General features: G+C 32.9%; 1 protein-coding gene across 2 annotated transcripts in view; it reads right to left on the bottom strand.

The window, feature by feature from the left end:
• Positions 1-3,026: 3,026 nt before the first annotated feature.
• Positions 3,027-19,936, bottom strand: part of LOC114326568 (protein transport protein Sec24A) — a 44,803-nt gene continuing 27,893 nt past the window's right edge. For both annotated transcript variants that reach the window (XM_028274962.2, XM_050645099.1), the window contains exon 3: positions 3,027-18,479. In XM_028274962.2, the coding sequence (XP_028130763.1) occupies positions 16,879-18,479 (1,601 nt within the window). In that variant the 3' untranslated portion in view covers positions 3,027-16,878. The remainder of the gene's footprint in view (positions 18,480-19,936) is intronic.

Below are 19,936 nucleotides of genomic sequence, written 5' to 3'. Positions count from 1 at the left end.
GTTAGTTCAGTGTGTATAGAAAAACATTTTCTGTGAGTACATATTTTTCTATTAATAAGTAATTCATAACCAAAGAATTTCATAAAACCGTCAATAAACAACACCAGTCATTGATCGACACCACTTTTTTGTCGCTAAAGACAATTACCAAAACCCGAAGCGGAACAGGTCCGTACTTAGGAAAATCAAATGATGTTGAGAAATGGAATTTGACGTCACTAATCATAGCGATGAATTATTATCGCAATCCACATCAGAAAACCTTTATCTTACTCAGCTGCAGCCAGCAAACAACAAGAAGCGATCTATCTATCCATCCAAGCTACAAGCAGTAGTTTTTAATTCTCTCAATGATGTTAAATTAGAAGAATACTTGTTAGCGGTAGGATCTCTAGTTAGTCCAAAACACATTTTTTCATCAAGAATCACCAACAATCGTATCTGTATTTATTTCTCAACCAAACAAGTCGTAGATGATTTCTTTTCAAACAGTAGAGGTTTTATAAGTGTAAACAATACAGAAATTAAAGTCCGTAGACTAATTACTCCAAGTGAAAGACTCCTAATATCCAATGTTTCTCCCACTATCCCGCATAAGGTAATAGAAAACGAACTACTGATCTTAGAGCTAAAACCAACTTCATCAATGTCATTTTTGCGAATAGGAACCAACAATCCTGAATATAAACATGTACTCAGTTTCCGTCGACATATTTACGTATCTCCACCCACAGGCCCAATTCCCGATTCCATTTTAATAACTCATGAAGATACTAACAATCGAATTTTTTTGACACTAGACAACTTATGTTTCCTTTGCAAACAACAAGGCCATATTTCCAGTATAGTTGCTCAGCAAATGCAAAACACTCAGACACAGCTGTCCCAACTGCTATACTTTAAAACAGAAACGAATCTACTACGGTAACTTCAACAGAAACGACTACTATTACACCTTCAACAACATGCACCTCTACAAACATATCAACTAATTCAACGTCACTAACAAAAATATTATCTACAACCAACCTAACATCTCTTGATACATCAATTACAGATAATACAACGCCACTGATATCCAAACCAAATATACCCACCTCACCAGCCCAATCACCTCACACAGTCATAACTAAACACCCTTCATCTTCCAGTGTAAACAATATTTCTTGCTGTTATGAAAATAAAGAGAATCCAGCACCACAAGAATTTAGCGTATCCAACGAGGAAAATACATCAAAATCGTCCTCCAAACGAACTGTATCTGAAGCAATATCACCCCCCCCCCCCTTGAGACATCAGCTAGTGACGATGTATTTTCAAAGCCAACTCAGAAACAAAAAAGAATAAAAACAAAAACATCAACAATACCTTTAGAAACGCTAATGCAACCAATTAAAGATTTATTCAATTCCGAAAAACAAATATTAACTTTCGAGGAAACAGTTGATTTACTTGAGAACACTCATGGAACAAAAGATGTTCTCAGCGTTATAAATAAATATACAGTAGATATTCCAGAACTTAGAAAATTCTTATCCAAAATTCATTCATATACATCCGAGCGCTCATTAAAACTGAAATGTACAAAGTTAAACAAAAAAATTACGAGACAGCTTACAAAAGACAACTACGAGGATGAAGAACCTGACACGGATACATCGACTGAATTATCCCAGGAGCTGAACATTCAATAATTATAAATATAACATTCAATTTGTTATAATGGAATATAAATGGGTTTTATTAAATATACTTACATCAACAAACTTTTAAAATTTTCTAAATCCTATCATATATATACAGACGCTTCTAAAACACCTACTGGAGTTGGGGCAGCTATACGCCATCTATCAAGCTCTCGTTTATGTTAACTTCAGTAATATATCCAATGCTCTTATAATTACCGATTCCCTCAGTTCAAACAATACCATTAACCAACTGTACACAAAACATAAAATTGCTCTCCTAATTAAAAAAGAACTAGCTACCACACAGAACAACAACCATACTGTACAATCTCTATAGGTTCCTTCACATCTTGGCCTTCAATTAAATGAAGAAGCGGATCGTACAGCCTAACAAGCAAGGAACAGTAAGTGAAAGTTGAAAATCTGTGGCAAAATCAGTGGGACAGTTCAACTTCAAAACTTCGCGAAGTGAAAACATTATTTATAAAACCGTGAAAATCTCAATTTCCTAACAGAACTCATTAAGTCATTGCTACTCGTCTTCGTCTAGGACATATAGTTGGACTTACCACGGACATATAATGGTCACACTAATCCCATTTGATGTGACAAAAGTAATATTCCACTAAGTGTTAAGCATGTACTAGTAGTGTCCAAGATACCAGTTGCAGAGACAGACCAACCACATCATCGGATCAACAAGTGAAATCTTAGGAGAAAATTGTAAAATCGAACATTTGGTAAAATTCTTTAAAGATAATCAATATATTTAACAAAATTTAACATTTGTAAGTAAACCATCTCATGTATATGTATATATGTCGCTAATAACCTCAGAGGTTGATGCGACTATTTTGTAAAATAAAAAAAAAAGAAAAGATGAATAATGATCTCTCGAAATCCAACAATTATATTAAAATAGTCTAAATTAATTAAAAAAAAGTTGTATTTAATTTTTTATTTGCATCCTGTTAATGTCATTGATTTAAATGTAGATGCGCTATAGTATCACGATGGTGTGTAGAAAAAGCCAAATTAAAGACTCCTTGAACATCTATATGATATATTTTCAAATCTGAACGTAGTTTTCTGTTGCCATAACAACTATAATCTCTTGTTTGAACCAAACCAATGGTTGTACATTTCAAAAATAAAACAATCTGTTTCGTTCAGTTTTGAAAATATCCAAAATGCAGACATATTTTACCTGTAATTCACTTAAATAGTTAATTAAGAAGCCTTTCTGTCTACCACCGTTAGAAATGTCAGTCTTATATATAATCTTTCTAACCCGCCCTTTCTAAATAAAAATTAAATTACGAGACTACCACATCAGAGTAAATTTATAAAAAGTTTATTCTTAGTACGGATTTACAAGTACATGTCTGATACATTCATACCTATCATAAAAAATAATAGAATTTTTCACTATATTTAATAATAATATACTTTTAAATAATCCAATAAATAACAAAAACATGTAGTTTGCGAGTGCTAAACAACAAACATTCGGAAATTGTAGGTTTAATGCTAACAGTACAAAAAAGAAACAATGATCCAGCACCGATAAATTTCAGTTCAAAGTTAAATATTTTCCTATAACATCCAGTTAAGGGGTTCGGACAAATAATCCCCACAAATTATTCCTGAAAAAATAATCCCCAAGAAATATTTGCTGTCGAATAGTTCTCTAAGTTTTCCAATCGCCATGAAACCGCTTTTCGCCACGAAAATAATGATTAGCAATAATGATTAAGCATGAATTGTAATTTCGATTACCGAATACCAATTCCATGCCGATAATTATAATAACGGCGTAAATTGAAATTAAAGTTTATCGAAATTTACAATTTACTCCGTTATTATAAAAAATTCAGACTTGACGCAATGATATTTAGTAGTAGAGCAATTTGATTCCATTTGAGTGACATTATATTTTCTATAAGATGTGCGCGGTGTCCTTTACAAAAAGGAACAGGTTTTTTTGCATTACAATCAATATTATCCTTTTCAGGACCGAAGTTATAATCACGAATAGGCAATGTTTTGAACATGGTTATTAAAAGCTGAGTGACCAAAAGATTTAAGCGAATAATTACAACATTATTCCCATAGCCTTAGCTCATTCCCCATATGTTCCACGACTTTTGAAAAAACTCACACTGTTTTGTCATGTAAAATTTGAAATTTTCAGCATGGAATTAGAATTCGAAATTTGGTAATCGAAATTACATTTCATGCTTAATCTTAATTGGAAATCATTATTTTCGTGCCGAAAAGCGGTTTCATGGCGATTGCATTCACGGGAAAACTTTTATAGAACTATTCGGCAGCAAATATTTCTTGGGGATTTTTTGTCCGGAATTTTTTGTGGGGATATTTTGTCCAAAAAAATTTGTGGGGATTATTTGTCCGGGATTTTTTATCCAGGGATTATTTGTCCGGCGATTTTTTGTGGGGATTTCTTATAGTGTAGAAGATAAATAAAAAAGAGGCTAATATGGCCTGACAAGTTCTCGGCCCCGTCTAGAAATAGTACTACTTCTCTTGTCTTTTTCCCGTTAAGTTGGAACGAGTTAAGAGGTGCCAGCAGTTAACTATAGTAGTTTAAAGATGGTCGTGAAAGTGTGTAAGATGACCAATACGAAGTACGTTCAAAACTGCAACAATAATGGAAATCATCGACAAAATGCATGGTATGATTATGTAGCTATGATAAAAAATAAAATAGATCAGGAAGCTAAAATGTCAAAAAAGCGATTATGTATTTGAAAATTGTAGTTTTCCACCATTATAAAAAAGATTCCATAAGGAAATAGGTTTAGGACAGCAGTTTTCAGCGTTTTTATCTATTCCTTTGAAAATCTCAATGAGTTATTGTAAAATAAAAAAATAAATATATAAAAAATTACAATGAACTGTTGTAGGAATACCTGATTCTATTTCAACTAAGAGGGCGCCTCACAAAATAAGTCGCTCTATTATACTATAGTCACACGCTCTTTTTATAAACAAATGTCAGACGTGATAACCTTGAAGTATTACCACAGTTTAATGCCAAAGAATCAGTTAATTCACTCTCGAATTTTGACGGTTCCAATTTTTCAATTCACTCCCGAGACAAAATTTTGAATACGCGTCGATAAGGACAAATCACGGCAAATGCGCGACGATACCGACCAATCACGGCAAACTTGGATGCCCTTAACTGTCATTCATCTGCGCAAAGGACTAAAATTTTTATGCGCCGTAGCCAAAATGGAACATAGAGAACAAAGGATGTTCGCAGAGTAACCTTACTGATTCTTTAGCATTATACTGTGGTATTACATAAAAACAATCCTACCTTATCTTTTTTTCAATAGTAGACTAGTAGCGTTGTAGTAAGATGAATAAAATTACCCTTAAAATTATTTTATTACACAAATACCAATGTAGGTTACAACGACCACCCGGAAAGTAGATACATATAAAAACTAAGATTTTCTTTTTCGTATTTATAAATACTCCATCGAATTATTTCCCTTTGATCATTTTATATCCAGTTTTAATTCACTAACAGGCAGACACACTAAGAAGATACCTTTCCAAACATAACCAGCAATGAATAATGATTTATATGTATTCGGAAAGATCCTTTATAGCTATACTTTGAATTAATTTACGCGTTGCCTCTATTTATATATAAATTTAAATAATTAAACATAAATCCAACATATACACTTCTTATAATTTTCTAAATTTTGTACAAGTTATACAAAGAAGAGGGCGTTGTAGGGTAAAAAACTGGAAAAGTGGAAGAAATGAACTGATGGAGATAACGTATTCCTAGAGTTTGGACTTTAGTAAGGGAATGAACAATTATTCCTCTTTTAACATACAATCAAATGATTAAGTTTTAATTTGAACTCCATCTGCAATTATTAGCCGATTTCGATGCTATAGCCCTTAAAAACCAAAATCGTTTGGAAGACAACCAAGAGGAGAAAAACCAGACACAAAATCGATTTATAGAGTGTTTTTCTCTTATCAACAATTAAAAAGAATTAATTTAATGTTCTGTAAAAAAGTTTTTTAGTTTTATAAAAGTACATACTTTATATTTAGATATAGCGCTATAATACACATAGTTTCAAAAGTTATGCATCACCCCTCGTATTCACGATGTTTACGCTTTTCTAAATCCGTATCTTTATTACATATTTAATGGGCCTTTTTTTATAAAAAATATACCTTTTTTGGTTTTTTATTTTATTTGATAACACATTTAATTGACCTCGTCTTGCCAAGGTGTAAACATTTGAAAAATTTATTCTGGTGAAATTTTTGAAAACGTGATTAAAAATGAATCGTACTTTAATTTCTGAGTTGGACCGTATAAGAATTATCGATTTAGTTGAAGAAGGCCATTCACAGCGGTTCGCGGAGGATAGAGTGGGTGTTTATCAGAGTGATGTCTCACGGATATGGAATAGGTTCCTGGAGACAAACTCGATACGGAATAGAGCTCGGTCTGGTAGACCCCGAGTTACCAATGATCGACAGAATAGATATATCAGAATTTCCATCCGTAGAAATTCTTCTATGTCTGTACCAGCCCTCCAAAGAGAATTCAGGCATGCTACAGGAGTCAGAGTATCGTTGGCTACAATAAGAAGAAGAATTTCAGACTCCGTTTGAGGAGTCGTCGACCAATAAGAGTTCCTCAGCTACAACCTAGACATGTTTTGGACCGCCTCCAGTGGGCTAAAGAACCCATAGAGCTCCCCAACTGTTTTGGAGTTTTGTGCTTTTTTCAAATGAGACCAGAATCTGTTTAAATAGTGATAACCAGCGAATTCGTGTGTGGCTAGTTGTGCAGCTCTTGTTGGCTCTCGCCACACACAAATTCGCCGGTTATCACTATTTAAACAGATTCTGGTCTCGTCTGAAAAAAGCACAAAATTCCAAAACAGTTGGGAGAGCTCTATGTGTTCTTGAGCCCACTGGAGGTGGTCCAAAATATGTTTAGGCTGTAGCTGAGGAACTCTTATTGGTCGACGACTCCTCAAACCTGAGTCTGAAATTCTTCTTCTTATTGTAGCCAACGATACTCTGACTCCTGTAGCATCCTGAATTCTCTTTGGAGGGCTGGTACAGACACAGAAGAATTTCTACGGATGGAAATTCTGATATATCCATGCTGTCGATCATTGGTAACTCGGGGTCTACCAGACTGAGCTCTATTCCGCATCGAGTTTGTCTCCAGAAACCTATTTCATATCCGTGAGACATCACTCTGAGAAACACCCACTCTTTCCTCCACGAACCGCTGTGAATTGCCTTCTTCAACTAAATCGATAATTCTTATACGGTCCAACTCAGAAATTAAAGTAAGTTTCATTTTTAGTCGCGTTTTCAAAAATTTCACCAAAATAAATTTTTCAAATGTTTACACCTTGGCAAAACCAGGTCAATTAAATGGGTAATCAAATAAAATAAAAAACCAAAAATGGTATATCTTTTATAAAAAAGACCCATTAAATATGTGATAAAGATACGGATTTATAAAAGCGTAAGCATCGTGAATACGAGGGGTGATGCATAACTTTTGAAACTATGTGTATGTTTCTTATTCGACAATATCACAACTAACTGATCGCATCTCATTCCAAATGTGACCAAAAAATTACTGCTTCCTCGGTTCATATTTCGTGATTCGTAAAATCTTTATTTGGTAAATTGCGGCAAAATCTAGTAAATACTTTTTAATACTGCCCATCTGAGATTTTGAAAAATATGTCATTCAACACAGCAGTTGACTGTAAATAGTTGTTTGGCGCAATTAAGGGGATCACTTTACACACCTTGAAAAATGTAGAACCAGAGAATACTAATATGGATTTCAAACTATTTTCTTGTGGAAATTGTTGTAAATACTTACTAGAAATACTTTCCCTTTTTCTATTTCTTATTAGAAAATAGAAGAAATGAAACATAAACAAACATCCTTAACCATAAGAAATGATTCGAAGAGAATAGCAATACATAAAGGCTTTTCAGAAAAACTAAAAAGGATGGGAAATCAATAAAACTTTAGAATAAAATTAACATGTAACATACTGAGGTCTATTTTATCCAAAACGAAACCTAACAATGAACAAGAAAGATAAAATAACTGTATTTATAAAAAAACTTAACAATGAACTACAAAGATCAAAGAACTGTAGTTATAAAATACAATTCTTTAATTTGCAGTAAGATTTGCCTAGAAATACTTAAAGAAGAGGTCAGTAACAAGAAAGATCAAAGAACTGCAGTTATAAAATACAGTTCTTTAATTTGCAGTAATATTTGCCTGGAAATACTTAAAGAAGAGGTCAGTAACAAGAAAATACTATCATTAATGAGGTATTAATATATCTACGATACAACAACAACTTTCAATTCTTCTAACTGTAGAAGTACACTACTTGGCTAATGCGTTCAAAAATTTTATATTAAAAATAATTTTTAAAACCGATATTCGGACTAAAAGTCGAAATATCAAAAAAAAAGCGCATATACCTAATTATAATCACAATCATTGTAATTTATTCCCAAAAATAGAAAATCTTCAACGAAGAATGCTATCCACAATTTCGAATGAAACTGTATGCAATCATTGTGAAAATAAGACAGAATTAAAGGAAAATATCCTTTTCCATCACGACCATGCGTCGGCCTACAAAACGTAGCAAGGCCACTGAGATCCTTGTCAATCCGAAGAATGCGTTAACTGGTCTATGAAAGACAGGAAAATTCACCCTTTGCCCAGATTTGGCTCCCCTATGTGAAGACCTTTTTACACTATCGCTTTACATGAGTAGTTCGCAGAACTTTCAGAGGAACATCACAGAGAATGAAAATGACATTGGAACATTTTTGTTCACTTTCAGTAAAGTGGTTTTCACTTTCAGGTAAAGAACTTTTCAGTCCCCCGGTATATTTAGGAGGCAAACAAACGAAATGGTTTAAAAAAATGGGTTCTAAATACACTTATAGATCAAGATAAAAATAAACAGAAGTAACTTTTAAACAAAAAAAAAACAGATGAGTACAGATTTGAGCTTACATTGAATTAATCTTATTTATAAAAATATTTTTAATGATAATTAAAAATCAAATGAAAGCATAATTTGTTGACAATGAGGAGATACGTTATAGTCATAATTAAGTACGATAATTTATAATTGTTTAGGTTCCGTTATCTTTAATCATTATGCGAATTTCATAATAAAAAAAGCATACATATTTATTGCATGACGCACTTGGGTGTATCGCATTATTATAACTAAATAATTTGTGTTGGTTAAGGTCAAGACACAAATGTTAATAGAAGAACTAAACGTGGTTATAAGTCATCACCCTACTATCCATCAGCACTCCATAACCTTTAATCGTAAAGAAGAGGGTCTGAATCTAAACAGAATGCTGATCTCATCCGTATAGACCAAGAGGCAGCGCTAAAAAATCTCTTTGAATTTACTAAAGCTACATTTTTCACAGTTGATTACTGTGATTGTGTAGAGAAACATACTGCGGTTGGTCAAGCGAAACGTAGAACAGGGGCTACTGAGAGGGTATCAAAGTTGCTTTCCTACGAAGGTAATTAAATGCATTTACTAAGGCTGAAAAGCAGTGCACACATTCTAAATTAAATATAAATAAAAGTTATTATAGTCGGTCAGCTGTATGACAGGACAGAACCGGTCGGCCGGCCCCAGTGAATGTACAGGGTTATTCACTATATTTTGACCCCCTTGTAAACTGCTTTATTTACAGAATTAGAAAAAATATAAAATACAAAAGTTATTCGATTTTTAAATTATGATTTTTTGACATATATCTCCTACTAGTGACGTCATCCATTTGGGCGTGATGACGTAATGGACTATTTTTTTTAAATGGGATAAGGGTCGAATGCTAGCTCATTTGAAAGGTTATTCAATTCCCTATTCAGTAATATAAACATTAACATGTTTAATTATGCAGGGTGTCCAAAAAAATTTTTTTAATTAAATTAATTGTTTAATTAATATTTCAATTTTTTTTGACACCCTGTATAAATAATGAGCTTAATGTTGATAGTACTGTATAGAGAATTGAATAACCTTTCAAATGCGCTAGCACACGACCCCTATTCTCATTTAAAAAAATAGTCGATTACGTCGTCACGCCCAGATGGATGATATCACTAGTACGATATATATGTCAAAAAAGCATAATTAAAAAATCGAATAAATTTTGTATTCTACATTTTTTTCTAATTCTGTAAATAAAGCAGTTTACAAGGGGGTCAAAATATAGTGAATAACCCTGTACATTCATTGGGGCCGACCGACCGGCTCTGTCCCGTCATACAGTTGACCGACTATAATAACTTTTATTTATATTCAATTTATGTGTGTACTGATTTTCAGCCTCAGTAAATGGATTTAATTACCTTCGTAGGAAATCAACTTTGATACCCTCTCAGTAACCCCTGTTCTACGTTTCGCTTGACCGACCGCAGTATGTTTCTCTACATACACAATCACAGTAATCAACTGTGAAAAATTTAGCTTTAGTAAATTCAAAGAGATTTTTCAGCGCTGCCTCTCCGTCTATTATAACACACCGAAAAGTAGAATATCGATTTGGTCCAACTCTAGACAAAATGCCAGGGACAAACATTTCCAAATTACGATCTATAAACCTCAGAAGTAATGTACCGTTGATTAAAATTGTTGCACTGTTTAAAATACATCAACATATGTCAATAAATTGTTATCTACTAAATTTAACTGGAATTAACCACAACTTTAATTGAAAATACATCAAATACAGTAGATGACATAGAGATGCCACAAGGAAATAATTTCAGAACCATCTCAATAAATTGATAAACTTCTCACAAGTGATAATTATCCCAAAAACGAATAAAGCAGTTTGTTTTGTCAATAAATAAAATTTTAATTATTATCAATGTTCCATTCAGGTTTTGTTCTCATCTTTCTGATCCTTAACTCAGTTCTATTAAGAACAAAACGCCCTTTTTAACTCTTTTCCGAAATGATCACATGATAATTACTACACGACTTTTTTCCGTGGTCCTGTTTTCGGAAAAACATAACTTTACTTTGACAAGGACAGATTAGGAAAGGGCACATACATCTTCTGATGATGCTGTGTAACCGTTATTGTGTAATATCCAATAAAGGTCTTCATATTGACACAAGTGGCAATCAATACATAGCGAGATCAAATCATGATTTTTTTACTATGCTATTTTCTAGTAGAAAACTCGCTGGTCGGAAACCAATACAAGAATGCAGACGAGTTTGAAAATTACAATCATTACGACCATGTCCCCATAGGATTCGAAATGACCTCTGTTTTAGCTGAAAAAATTGTGCAAAACTTAGGAAAATTTTTACAACACAAAAAAAAGTTGTTAGATACTCCTATTTTTCAAACATATTCTGAATATACCGAATAGTATAAAATCTACGATAAAATAAATAAAAGCAAAATTGTTCGCGAGTAAAAAATGTTCTATTAAAAGTTGTTGCCTAATCAGCCTAAAAAGAAATTCCAGGGAGAACAAATGAAAATTTGCGAAAAAACATTGTAAAAAGACCTTTTTGAAAACCTGTTTATAGGAAATGACAAAACTCTTTTGTTTTTGAAAGATGATAATGTAAAATTTGAAGATAAATATAATACAATTGTGTAAATAAGGGTTTTTTTCTTTGTGATTAATAATTATGCGATACAGCTTCGTCGTAACATTTTCAAAACTGTGTATAGACAAGGCGAAAATGGCGGGTTCGTTGGGAAAATATTCCCATGAGATATTTTTGCATAATCACATTCGTGAGACATCCCAGAATAAGGTTCAAGAAGTCGCCCACGTGAAAAGTGGGCCAATTTTTTTTTAACAATTTTTTTTAATCAAATTGCAAAAATCAATATTTTTGGCCCGGACTATTTTTTTTTAGGTTTTTTGGACCATTCTGGACAAAAAAGCTCTGTTATAATTTTTCTCTGAAGTTGATCTTTTTCGAGTTATAAGCAATTTAAAATTTGAAAAACGCGAAAAGGGCCATTTTTAAGACTTAATAACTCGGTTAAAAATTATTATTATGAAAGTCAGAAAGTGACTAAATCAAAGTTTAAAGTCGCCGCTACATGATCCTGAAGAAATCTGTATCATTAATTTACTACTAACCTGTTATTTTTAATTAATAACAATGAGCTGTTAGATCGTATTGACGCCGCTGTAAATGTGAGTGCGAGTAAGATGCACAATTGGACTGCTGGAATGGCTTCTCTCTCGCACTCAGAATTTACAGCGGCCGCACACGTGCATGGTGCTTATTATTATTACTTAAAAATAACGGCTTAGTAATAAAATAATGACAAAAACTTCTTCAGGATCTTGTAGGGGGGGCTTTAAACTTTAATTTAGTCATATATTCACTTTCATAATAATAACTTTTAACCGAGTTATTAAGCCTTGAAAATCGCCATTTTTCGTTTTTTTCAATTTTAAATTGCTTATAAGTCGAAAACGATCAATTTTAGAAAAAAATTATAAGAGATCTTTTTTGTCCAGAATGGTCCAAAAAATTAAAGAAAAAATTGTTCGGGCAAAAAATATTAATTCTTGCAATTTGATTAAAAAAAATTGTTAAAAAAAAATTGGCCCACTTTTCACGTGGGCGACTTCTTGAACCTTATTCTGGGATATATCACGAATGTGATTATGCGAAAAAATCTCATGGGAATATTTTTCCCTTCGAACCCGCCGATTTCGCCTTGTCTAGTAAAAAGTTCTTTGAAATGACCTCTCAATTCACGCATGTCAAATTTTAATATGTTGCAGCTGAAACGTTATGCAAAATTCAGGAAAAAGTTTAAAACAAAAAATAGATGTTTTCCTATTTTTCAAATTTATATCTTGAATATATCGAAAAGTAAAAAATTCGAAATTTAATATAATTATTGTATAGTTATTATCAATGATTAAACAACGACTATATAAAACAATATAAAAAAATAAATTTTTATGGTCTATATTTAAAAAGAGAAAAAAACATAATTCAACAACATAAAACATAATTCATTTTTCTTTGCAATTTAGTGTATAAATGACAATAGAAAATAAAAAAAATATATTTTCTCTTTAAATCGCTAACACAACTGTTCAGCAACTTTATATAAATATTTATATCGTTACTTATCAATCACCTTACATTAAATATTGTAATCATACAAATAAATTTGAATAAATAATAAGAAAATATAAAAAAAAAATTTAAGAAACGCTTTTCTTTAGTTACGAGTGACTAAAATTAAAAATAGTATAAAAAAAATCAACCAAAAAGCAAAAAATAGAAAAAATCTAATACATTCGTCAAAGAAAAGCGTGGCGGGTCTTCATCGAATAAACGGTTTTCGCCCCACGCTTTTCTTTAACGAATGTGTTACGATTTTTTCAATTTTTTTTATTTTTTTGCTTTTTGGTTGATTTTTTTTATACTATTTTTAATTTTAGTCACTCGTAACTAAAGAAAAGCGTTTCTTAAAAAAATTTTTTTATATTTTTTTATTTTTTACTTTTTAGTCTTACACTTTTCAAACATTAAAATATATCGTCATGTTTATTAAAATATGTATAAAGCATATGATATACTAACATGAAAAGTAGTCGGAATCGGCAAAAAATTTGAAACTTTATTTTTTATTTATGAAGTATAGCGTAAACAATTAACTTAAAAAGTGAAATTATGTATAGTTCATATCATTAGCTATAATCCGTAAAAGTTCCAAGTTTTTACATTGTAAAAAACGAGAGAATTTTAGCATTTTCCATTAAAATCGATTTTTTTTTATTTAAACAATTAACAAACATAAAAACAATTTTTTTTTATTGACTATTCGTGAATTGTTCCCTCGAATACATATGTCTGCAAATTTTCATTAATTTGCATTGGAGAAAAGGCAGTTAAATTAACGTCTAAAGATTTGACGCAAACTATTGAACTAAATAAAAGCGTTTAAAAATACGTCTTTTATAGCCCCTTTAAAAAATTCACCTGGGCCGCCTAATACACCTATTTTAATTTTTTAAGTGTGTTCGAAGGCTTGTTTATTATCATATTTATACATACATAAAAAACAACTTCTTCATGTGCCGTGCTCGATTATCGAGCGTTGGCTATCAAATTGGCTATAGTAATGTTGTTGACGGCAGCTCGGAAAAGGGATGCAGAGGATCTGTTAAACCATTCTCTCAGGTTTTTACGTCATGACGTTCTTCCTCGTCCTGGCCCACTTCTTCCGTCTATCTTGCCTTGTAGACAACGCTTTATATAAATAATTTTTCACAAATTTTTATTTTTCTGCACTGGAAAATTTTTCTTTAATATAAAGATAAAAAATTTATTTACATTTTCTACACGCAGATACGATACTTTCCGATATTATATTCAGAAAAAGATTTTGAAAAATAGGGGTCTGCAATTGCAAATAGGGGTCAACATTAAAATGAGAAAACCTTGAATTAACAATGTTTGTCTATCCCTCGGTAAATACAATTCCTCCGTTATTAGAACAGATCGAATGACAAATTGAGTTGTTGAATGAGAGTGTATGACCCAAATATGGTAGTAAAGATAAGAAATTTAACCTAGGACTTCTGGTTCCAGACTTGCAATGGGAAGTACTGTTTTAGGACGCCGAAATAGTACAAGCAATATATTAGTCGACACGCCTTTGCAAGACGAGAACAAATATGTACTTCTGCTTAAAAAGTTGTAACCGGAAATGGCACATTATAGTCGCAGAAATAGTACATGTGATATATCAATTGACTCGTTTTGGCAAGTTATGACCGAAAGTTTGTCAAAATTCACTCAAAATTAGTGAAACCATGTATTAATCGACGCGACGTTACACTAAGAGTTCGAATATTGAGTTCCGGGTCTACTTCCGGTCACGTTAGGTGAAAACCTAGGACCTATAAGTCCAACATCTTAGTTTCCTGCATTTTCCCTGAATTTTTTTCAGCTGGAGCACATTAAAATTTTAATTAAAAAACAAACTGTTCACTACAACCAATAATTCTAAACAGTTTCCTACCGGGCGAATATATCCTAAGGGGAATAGAACCATATAAAATTTTATCGGATTTGGAATTAGCCTAATCTAAATTTACAATCAAGATGCAGTGGAAATAAACAAACCAAGACACGTTAAATGCTACTAGGAGCACTCCCGAATCATAATTTACAATGTATATACTATTAAGGTTTCCATATTTTTCAAAAATAAAACAGAAAATATTAAGACAAAAATCAAATCACCGACCAACAGAAATCGCAACACCCTGTATATTGTATATTAAGCATTAGAAGTAAGAAAGTGTTTTTCGGAATTAGTGAATCGTATTCGGTTTAAAGACATTCCCCGAAAATAATAAAACAATATATTGGTTTTTCTACTGTTTAGTTAGATAGATATTTGTAAACATTTGACGTTGAACTTTCTATTGTACGGCATACCACGAAACAAATGAAAAGATTATACAAAAGAGTAGGTTTAGTAAATGGTCGTTTGAGAATAGGTAATTATCCTTTTTTCCGTAGAAATTGAAAAGGTCAATTATGTGTTTAAGAATGACTTACGGATTATTAGATAGTAGAAAGTTGTTTTTTTTCTTGAGAAGACAGTAAAATTTGTTTGGATAGATATAGGTCGTGATTGGGTGAAAAGAACGAAGTGGGAGATTTAATGATTTTTGGATGGAGTTCGCCAGGAGAGGAGAGGGCATTGTGAATTGAATACCGCGCGAGAGCACTACAGTTTCTGCTGAGACGACGTTGATAATTTGCCAAGTTTTGAAAAAAGTATAAGTTGTGAAAAGTTGTATTTGTGTGTGGTGGAAGGAGTTCCAACTGTGGTAGCAGACAGAAGAAATAACTGACATGCTGTAAATAATAAACAGATGTATAGTTTGATACTGGACTAAGTCGATTAGTTGAGATATCCTTGTGTCTGGAGAGAAAGGGGTTTATTCATGTAGTCAAGATTTGGAGCAGAGGAATTGGCAGGAGTATTCGGAGAAACTGAAAAGTACGAGCAAGGTGGACAAGACACATTCAAAGAAGAGTGAGGGGAAGTCATCAATTTTGGAGACAAAAGGTTAGTTTCGTCATTTTAGTAAACAGAGACTATCAATTAAGACCACCTATTTAAATTAGAGTTATTCGTCTTGTTGGTTTTATTGAGAATTAAAATATATGATAATTTATTGTGAAGCACTAAAATTAAGAAATCTTTGATTTGGATATAAGTTTAATTAATTTAAATTGATATTTTTGGATGTATGATTTGATGGATGATTGAAATTTTTATTATTCTAATCGTTGTATATGGTACATGTTTATTCAGATTTTTTACTTTTGATATTTGATTGATTTTAAAATATCATTTTTACTTTATTTTCCTATTGTCTATCCCTTTTTCCTCAAAAGCAACTAGCAAACAATACTTTTGAAGCCACGTTTTGTTTTAATTAGTAAAAGAGTCCTGAGATATCATATTAATTTCTTCAAAATAAATATTAGAAACATACATTTGAGCAAACCACAACAATACATTGTAAATTATGATTCGGGAGTGCTCCTAGTAGCATTTAACGTGTCTTGGTTTGTTTATTTCTATTGCATCTTGACTGTAAATTTAATATAGTCGTTAAGTTTAAGTTGAAATGGAACATGTCACTGGATACATTGTTTCACCCATAGACATATAATACTTAGACTACACGCTGTAATTTAAAACCATTTCCCCAATGCGACAGAGAAAGCAGATTGCGAGCAGTCCTTGCATCTCTTTCTAACTACTAAACAATCCCTAGTGGGATTGTCACGTGGTCGATAAACCCCGCTCATTAAAAAGTGATGTAAGGACTGCACGGTTTTATATTACAGCGCGCAGTCTTGGGTATTATATGGCTGTGGTTTGACCATACTCTGAAGTTACAAACATATAATTGGACGTTCCTGGATCTGTAAAATACCTAGTTATTTTATACGGAAATAATTTCGGAGTGGTCTTTGCACAAGCAATAAATCTGCACAATTTAAATAAAAAGATAAAAATAATAAATGTACACTTAACCTTACTTCACTTGAGTTTTTAAATGTTGCAAAAATTCGTGATAAGAAAGTGCATCTTCGACTCGGTCCTCTATTAATCTCTCGAAAAATACAACTCTATTCGTACTATTGTCTCTAATCACTTGTAACGTGGCCGGATACGGCTTTTCCTCATTTAAATATGTAATAAATTGATGAAGTCTTTGATTTCTAAGATTATCTAACACGGGTATTTCATACATATCATCCGGAATGGCGCTATATTGGGAAACTCCCAGAGCTTCGGTTAAAAATTCTTGTGGCACATTTGGACAAACTAGGATGATCATATGCTCGCCCGTATCCAGCAAAAACGCACCTTTATTCTCCAGACATCTGGCGGTGAGTTGTAACCTAGGTGGCATAGAAACTGGTTCCTCTTCAGAATTCATGATCACTTCTTGGTGTTCTAAATTATGGATGGGGAACAGATCGGGGTATATATCCTGTATGAGCATGTACAATGGTTTCGTTTTCATCTCTATCATTTTCATTACTCTGTCATCTAACCTAGTAGAACTACCTGTTCTAAACGCTAAATGTTTAAGAAGAGCTGATATATACAAAGGCAATATTCGCATACAATTCGGCACTAACAGACCCGTTACGGGACTACCCATGTTCAGACTCATTTTAAAACTCGATAGAATATCTATTGCTACGTTGATAAACGCCTCGCGGGCATCTGAAAGACTAGATTGCATCGATCTATCAACAGCCATTTTTGACAATAAGCCTATGATGCATTGCTGGTCGGCAGAGTGGATGACGTCTTGTATAGTCGTAGCCACCGGCAAGCACATCGTATGAACTCTTATTCTTCTTTCGCCTTTGCTCGACGTGTATAGTAATGCTGCCTGGAAACATACAGTCTGAACATCGGATAAACTCTCTTCGATAGCAACTTGCATGCCAAACCCTGCATCGGGATTAATGTTAGGCAAAGATAGTAAATCTGTCGATCGAACGAAGAAATTACCGTGGAAGGTATGAATAGAAAGTCCTCTTGTACACCTCAATCTCATCACGGCCTCAAAACCAATTTTCCTGGTGATATACCTCCTAAAAGATCTAGCAAAACGATCACAGACTACTGGCTTTGTAGGTTTGAGTAAAGGGAAGTGATGCATACAACCCCCGCTGAATCTGCTAATTCCTGAAATAGTAGCTATATCTACATACTGAGAGTTTACTACGAACAGATCGACTGCAATCTGCTGACCGCTGCACTCCAACGCCAAGCGTTTATAGAAATCGTTAGCAGGGTTTAGATGCGCAACTTCGGCTGATGCTCTATTGGATGGATCTTCTCTTGAGATAAGCGCTCCAGGTCCGATGTTTGGCAGTGATGCTTGGAATACAGTAACTCTACCACCTGTTGCACCCATCATCTTGAATGCAACTTGCAATGCAGCACCAAGAGCAGAGTTGGTGTCAAATGTGTTGGCAAATCTGTTCGGTAAGAGCCTCAAAAGGTCTGCTATTAAGTCCATTCTATCCTTTAAATTGACTAATAAATTATCGGGTGTAGGGAGGAATATATCGTCTATGTCGAGAATTGTCATCTCGTGTGGTTGGGTGATACCTAAAAACAAAATTTGATTAATTTTAAGAATTGCATTTAAACTACTTTCAACAAGCAAAAGGGTAAAGTAACAAAATATAGATATAAGGCAAACTGGTTTTATTCTGGCCATGTGTGCTTTCCTCTAGCGCTGTCTTAAATACTTCTTCCGAGTATATGTTAAACAGAATAGGAGACAAGACGTCGTATGCCGTATCCATATATACATCTACATATACGTTCTGATTTATTTCAAGAAGAAAAAAGTTGTGTGTGTGTGTGAGAGAGATCCTGGCATCAGACAAAATCTATTTGCCACAAAACATGTAAATTCTTAATTACATTAAATGATTTCATATTGTCTATTTCTAAACTATACCGCTATTTTTGAATTTCTGATAAAATTAATGATGGAATCTAGTACCGCTTTATCTGGGGAAGAAAGGAGAGCTGTAATATTTAGTGGCAATGGACACTCGTGATGAATTAGTTCTTGATACAGAATTGAAGAAGATTGAGAGTTCAGAGAACATTCTAGAAATATATGATTTAGATCACCAATGGATACATTGTCACAACTACAGACAGGAGAGTTAAGTATTCCAATTTTATATAAGTGAGATGGAAAGCGAGCATGATTCAATTTTAAACGAGTCAATACTGACATTTGTGCTCTATTATAATTAAAGGTGAAATGAGGAATGTCTTTTGGAAGTGTAGGGTGAATTTTGAAATAAGGGTTTGTAGATTTATTTGCAATTCTTTTGTAATCAGTTTCCCATTTCCTTCTGATATTAGGTTGGAGAGCATTATTCAAATCTTTTAAATTAAATACTTTGTCCATATGGTGGCAACTGTGACTACTTTTTGCGGCTATATCCGCAATTTCATTACCTTCGACTCCGCAATGTCCTTTCGTCCAAATAAACGAAACAGTTACATTATTTTGTTTAAGATCCATAATTAATTTTTTAATGTTCAAAATTAAGGCATTTCGGAATTGGTTTATTGGGTGACCGCTAATAGCTTGTAATGCTGATTTTGAGTCTGAAATTATTGCCACATTCGTGCATGTTTGAGTTGCACACCATTTTAGTGCCTTTTCAATAGCAAAGGACTCGGCGGTAAAAATGGAACAATAATTTGAGATTCTGTACTTTTCAATATGATTTATGTTTGAAACAAAAAATGCCGAACCTGTGTTTAGCTCCGTTTTTGACCCATCTGTATATATTTTAGTTAAGTTCGACCCGAGACCATTTACAATGGATTTTATCATGGCTTGGTTTAAGATATTACAATCTGAATACCGAGGGAATATGGTGATAGGTTTGTCAATTATAGAATCGAAACTGTGTGCATACAATGGTATTTTATTAAGTTTAACAATATCATTTTGAAATAAGTTTGTATCAATAAATGCATCTGACAAAGGAGGAGAGTTTTTCTTTTTCCAATAATGATTTGTCAAATTCTCA

Source organism: Diabrotica virgifera, chromosome 3, assembly GCF_917563875.1.
Source record: "Diabrotica virgifera virgifera chromosome 3, PGI_DIABVI_V3a".
Lineage (NCBI taxonomy): Eukaryota > Metazoa > Arthropoda > Insecta > Coleoptera > Chrysomelidae > Diabrotica > Diabrotica virgifera.
The sequence above is the reverse complement of the archived record's forward strand: the minus strand, read 5'-3'. Positions and strand labels throughout refer to the sequence as shown.